Genomic DNA, 6,000 nt, shown 5'->3' with positions numbered 1-6,000 from the left:
TAAATAAAATACGGTGTGTCCACAAAGTGGACTATGATGTTGCTGAACAAAGGGAGGAAGTTCTTTATGTACTCACAGGGAAAGATCACTAAGACCTAGATAAAGAAGCACAGTACAGAACAGAGTGTACAGTATGCTACATTTGTGTAAACAGGGTGGAAATGAATACCCATGCAAACACATGCTCACACTTACTTGTATAGTATAAATCAGAGGTTAGAAAACTAGCCAGGTGTGGTGGTTCCTGTCTGTAATCCCAGCACTTCGGAAGGCCGAGGTGGGCAGATCATCTGCGCTCAGAAGTTGGAGACTAGCTTGGCCGATATGGTGAAACCCCGTCTCTACTAAAAATACGAAGAAAAAAAAAAGCCAGGCTTGATGATGCTTGCCTGTAATCCCAGCTACTCGGGAGGCTGAGGCAGAAGAATCACTTGAGCCTGGGAAGCAAAGGTTGCAGTGAGCTGAGGTCGCACCATTGCACTCCAGCCTGGGCAACAAGAGCAAAACTGCGTCTCAAAAAAAAAAAAAAAGAAAGAAAGAAAAAGAAAACTATGACCTCCTTGGGGCAAATACAGCCTGAGACCTGTTTTTGTGAATAAAGTGTTATTGAAACACAATCATGCCCATTTGTGTCTATATTGTATGTGGCCACTTTTTCACTACTATGGGATTGAGTAATTGCTACAAATATCATACCATCCGCAAAACCTAAAATATTTACTCTCTGGCCATTTACAGAAAAAGTTTGCCAGCCCCTAGGGGTAGTGGGTTAAATAGTGGCTCCAAAAAGGTATATTCAAGTCCTAACCCCCCTCTTATCTGTGAATGTGATCTGATTTGGAAACAGGGTCTTTGCAGATATAACTAAGATCTCAAAATGAGATCATCCTGGGATTTAGGGTGTGCTCTAAATAGTTCAATGACTGATGTCCTTATAAGAGAAAGGGGGGTGCCGGGCGCGGTTGCTCACGCCTGTAATCCCAGCACTTTGGGAGGCCGAGGTGGGTGGATCATGAGATCAGGAGTTCAAGACCAGCCTGGCCAAAAATACAAAAATTAGCCAGGCGTGGTGGCGGGCGCCTGTAATCCCAGCTACTCTGGAGGCTGAGGCAGGAGAATCACTTGAACCCGGGAAGCAGAGGTTGCAGTGAGCCGAGATGGCGCCACTGCACTCCAGCCTGGGCGACAGAGCGAGACTTCATCTCAAAAAAAAAAAAAGAGAGAAAGTGGGGAGAGATTTGAGTACAAGCACAAAAAGACAGGAAAGAAGGACATATGATGGTGAAAGCAGAGTGTGGACTTACACTCCTACAAGCCAAGAAACTCCAAAGGTTGTCAGCAGACACCAGCAGCTGGGAGACAGGCATGGAATAGATTCTCACTCAGAGCCCCCAGAAGGAAGCAACATGGCCAACACCTTGATTTTGGATTTCTTGCCTCTTGAACCATCAGAGAATAAATTTCTGTTGTTTTAAGCCACCAAGTTTTTGATAAGTTGTTGCAGCAGCCTCAGGAAATGAACATACCTGGTATAGATGATCTCTGGAAGGATACCCAAGAAATGAATAACTTTGGTTGCTGATGGGAAGGGTGACAAGATGGCTAGCAAACGGGCGTGTGAAGGAGACTTTTAATCCATATGCTCCTTTGTAACTTAAAATTTAACCATACGAATATACTACATCTTGAAAAATAAATACAATATAAGTAGAAAAGTTAATAACTCCTAATTGGTCTAGCCCAGGGAAGAGAGTTACCTCTGATTGTAGCAGGTGTCTAAAATAATCACTGTAAAGCATGTTGCCTTTTTAGTCTGCTCAGCTCTGACCAGCTAAAATAGCCTCCCCTCCTGCTGGTGTGGCTTCCTGTGGATGGCCTCACAAGGTCACTTTATGTCAACAGCACACCTAGACAAAGTCCTTCTGCTGAAGGCAGACAGGATCTTCTGTAGGCTGTGATCTGAAATAGATCCCCCATCTGTGTCCATTTCGCTTCTGCTCACTGCTACTAGTCCAGGCCACCATCTTCTCTCACTAAGACAGTGCAGTAACCTCCTAGTTTTTCATTCTACATCTGTTCTTGCTACTTCCAATCATTCTCACCAAAGAGCCAATCATGTGACTTCTTTCCTTTGCTGTCCTTTCACAGCTGCTCTTTGCAAATGGATCAAAACCAAACTCCCATCCTGGCATGGTGGCGCATGCCTGTAGTCCCAGCTACTCAGGAGGCTGAGGTGGGAGAATCGGTTGAATCCAGGAGTTCGAGGTTGTAGCAAGCTGTGATTGCGCCTGTGAATAGCCACTGCACTGCAACCTGGGCAACATAGGGAGACCTTGTCTCTAAAATAAATCAATAAATGTTAAAAAAAAAAAAAAAAAAAAAAACCCTCCTGGCTGGGCGCAGTGGCTCACACCTGTAATCGCACCATTTTGGGAGGCCTAAGTGGGCAGATCACCTGAGCTCAGGAGTTCGAGACCAGCCTGGGCAACATGGCAAAACCCCATCTCCATGAAAAATACAAAAAATTAGCTGGGAGCAGAGGTGTGCCCCTGTGGTCCCAGCTACTCCCAGCTACTTGGAGGCCGAGGTGGGAGAATCTCTTGAGCCTGGGAGGTGGAGGTTGCAGTGAGCCAAAATCCCACCACTGCACTCCAGCCTGGGTGACAGAGCGAGACCCTTTCTCAAAACAGCAACAACAACAACAAAATCCGTCTCTATTGTGCTCTTGAAGTATGCTATCTGGCCCATGCATACCCTTCTATTCTCAATAGCTACTTCTCTAGCAATCAACTCTTTCCTCACCACATTCCAGAACAGCGCAACACAAATCACTGTGTGGATAAGAATCACCAGGAGACTTCCTGAAAGAAATCCAAGTTTCCAGGCCTTATCTCAGACCCATGAAATCAGGCTCTTTAGAGGAGGCACTTGAAGTTGTGTGTAGTGTGTTGATTTTTTTTATTATTATTATTATTATTATTATTATTATTTTTGGCATTGAGACCTGCTTGATTTATTCTGATTATTTAATACACAGTGATGCAACTGTGATCCCAAAGTGTGCAAAGTTAAAGCCTTCAACTGCAGCTGAGGAGAAGGCAGGAATGGTACAACTGGGGAAGGTGGTGAGTCAGGAATGAGGGGCAGGCAGCCATGACCAGGGCAGTCTTCTCCCCAGGGCCAGGGACAGGGGAGTGGCCTGAGGAGCAGGACCCAAGGGTAGCCCAGGGCCGGGGAAGCGGGCAGAGACCTCCCCTTGGCCTAGGTCAGGAGCTCAGAAGTGCCACATGGCTGAGGGGGCAGCGGGCCAGAGGCAGGGCCAGGAGAGCATCATTTCCTGGGGGGCTGGGGGCAGGGAAGTGCCCTACAGGAGAAGCCAGGAGGGGCTGCCTGCCCCTGGGGTGGGGGCCAGGCTGGAGCAGGCTGCAGCAAGACCTGAAGCAGGCATAGGGCCTGAGAGCCCGGCTGGCTGGGCTCTGGGGGGGCTCCCAGGGCAGCCTGGCCCAGGGAGCAGTCCTGACTCTGCAGGGGATGCCCAGCAAGGGGCCGCAGACCCCTCAGAACTTCCCCTCCTCTCTCCCTGGAAAGGAGCTGGGGAACCCGTAGTGCAAATCTGGGGACCATTTAGTGATGGAGGGAGGCTATGCTCGAAGGTGGACACTGGGGAGTGCCCCCTCCACTACCTCGGCCTCCACTGCTGTCCTCAGTACAACCGCTTCTAAGATGGACGCCACCCTCGATCTGGGCCGACATGGTCCGCTTCTCACACTTGAGCTCTCCTGAGTACATCATGGACCAAAGGATAGACAGGCTGTGGGCCCTGATATCCTAGCAGCCATGCTGGATACCCGCTATGAGGTAGGGCACGAACTTTTGAATGGACCCTTTGTCCTGGATGGAGCCCGAGACACCCTGTGTGATCTTCACCTTATCCCCCTCGCTGAAGTATCGTTTCTGGCTGCTGCTGCTCTTCTTCGTGGCATCCAGCGAACCTGTGCCCCGGTATTTCTGGAGCTGCAACGTGTCTGAGAAGTACTCACTGGGGGCCTCCGAGGTGGCAGCCAGCAGGGAGTCCATCATCACTGTGGAGGCACTAAGGGCCAGCGCCTTGATGTGTTGTTTATCTGAACTTCACATTTAACTGGGAGTCCTGCTATTTTTTTTTTTGAGACAGGTTCTTTTTTTTTTTTTTTTTTGAGACGGAGTCTTGCTCTGTTGCCCAGGCTAGAGTGCAGTGGCACGATCTTGGCTCACTGCAACCTGTGCCTCCCAGCTTCAAGCGATTCTCCTGCCTCAGTCTGTGAGAAAATACAACCCGGAGAGGTGAATAATTTGTTCGAGATCTTCTACGTGGGATGATCAATGGCAAAGATGGGTACAGAACCCGCGTCCTTAACTAAACGATGGCACTCTGCTGGCTCGCTTTCAGCTCCTTGTGTTTTCTTTCTTTTTGGTGGTTAACTTGTTTTCGTCAAGCCGTCAATTAAAAAAAAAGTTCTTAAGGCTCAAAGTCAAAACCTGTCAAAGGCCAAGTGCTTTATTTCCCTCCAGTCAAGGACTGGGCATTTTGCATTTGAATCCTGGATGGCGGGAAGCAGCAAGCAGGTGTCACCAAGGGTGGGGAGGAGACGCCGGATCCCGCCAGCCAATCAGAGCGCGCGGAGGCCTCCCTTCCCCCGCCGCCGTCCCCGCGCCAAAATTCCAAACGGGCTGCGCACTGCTCCCACCGTCTTCTTCCGCCGAGCTCAGCGAGCCGGAACTATGTGAAGAAAAAGAAGTCAGCGTTTTCCCCTCGACTCTCTGCTCAGGTCCTCTATACTGTCGGCCTGTGTTCCTCTCCACGTTGGCCCGGCCTCCTTCGCTCTACAAATGGGAGGAGAGTTTCGAGCCTGCTGTTCTATGGTGGTGGCGTGGGCGGGACAGACGGCGGAGGGATTCTGGGCGCGCGCGCTGCGGCCCCTGGCGCGGAGCTTGTGGCGCCAGAATTCGGAGCGCGGAAGAGCCCGAGCTGCAGGCGCCTGGCGCTGGAGCCCTCTCCAGTCGCGCACGCCGAGGCCATTAGGGAGAGAAGATGGTGGTTCTCCGCAGCAGCTTGGAGCTGCACAACCACTCCGCCGCCTCGGCCACGGACTCCTTGGACCTGTCCAGTGACTTCCTCAGTCTGGAGCAGATCGGCCGGAGGCGGCTCCGCTCGGCCGGCGCGGCGCAGAAGAAACCCGCGGCGACCACAGCCAAAGCGGGCGTGAGTACCGGCCTGAGGCGGGCTGCCTGGGCGGTTCCCGTGGGGACTGCCGGCAGCCCGGCGCTCGGAGGGGCCTGGGGGTGGGCGGCGCCGGTCGGGGTGACAGTTGTCGGGGGAGAAGTGTGGTCGAGGACGAGTAAAATGGAAGCTCTCGGGATCGGAGGTGCGGGTCGGGTCGCTGAGCTTAGGCTGGCCGGGAGAGGACTAAGCATTTGGTCACCACCTACTTTTACGCAAGAGGAAATCGAAGCCCGCCACAGCGGAGTGCGGTCTGGGGCCAAGCCGCGGCTGTTCGGCCGCCCGCACGACCCCCCCCTCCCTGGCCGATCGATCGCCCAGGCTCCTGCCCTAGGTTCGCATCAACCTGGAGGCAACACGCATCTCCTGACTGCTTTCTGTCTGCGCCATAAACGTTGGGGGGGAGGGGGCACAGGGACAGACAGGTTGTAATTCAGGTTCTCTGACCTCCATTAACGATCCAGAGGGGTTCCGTAATAACAGCGCAGTGAATAATACCAGGTTGCATAATGTGGAGGGATGGACCAACATTTCCTGTACCCCCCCCTTCCAAGCCTCATCATAACCCTTTGAGAATGCATAGTTGTGATATCTCTTTGACAGATGAAGAAACGGACTCAAAAAGGTAAACAGTAAGGGGTAGATCTAAAATTGGAACTCAGATTGCCTGCCTCCCAAATCGTTCCCTTTCTATTCATCATGCTGCAGTTACAAGCAGTGTCTATAGGGGAAGTTTGGAA

The 6,000-nt window shown here is 51.6% G+C and overlaps 1 protein-coding gene across 1 annotated transcript in view; it reads left to right on the top strand.

The window, feature by feature from the left end:
- The first annotated feature begins 4,963 nt into the window (after window positions 1-4,963).
- ATAD2 (ATPase family AAA domain containing 2) overlaps window positions 4,964-6,000 on the top strand; it is a 76,493-nt gene continuing 75,456 nt past the window's right edge. Inside the window, exon 1 of the mRNA XM_003256177.3 lies at window positions 4,964-5,242. Coding sequence (XP_003256225.2) covers window positions 5,072-5,242 — 171 coding nt within the window. The 5' untranslated portion in view covers window positions 4,964-5,071. The remainder of the gene's footprint in view (window positions 5,243-6,000) is intronic.

The sequence above is a fragment of the Nomascus leucogenys genome, chromosome 16, assembly GCF_006542625.1.
Source record: "Nomascus leucogenys isolate Asia chromosome 16, Asia_NLE_v1, whole genome shotgun sequence".
Lineage (NCBI taxonomy): Eukaryota > Metazoa > Chordata > Mammalia > Primates > Hylobatidae > Nomascus > Nomascus leucogenys.
The sequence above is the reverse complement of the archived record's forward strand: the minus strand, read 5'-3'. Positions and strand labels throughout refer to the sequence as shown.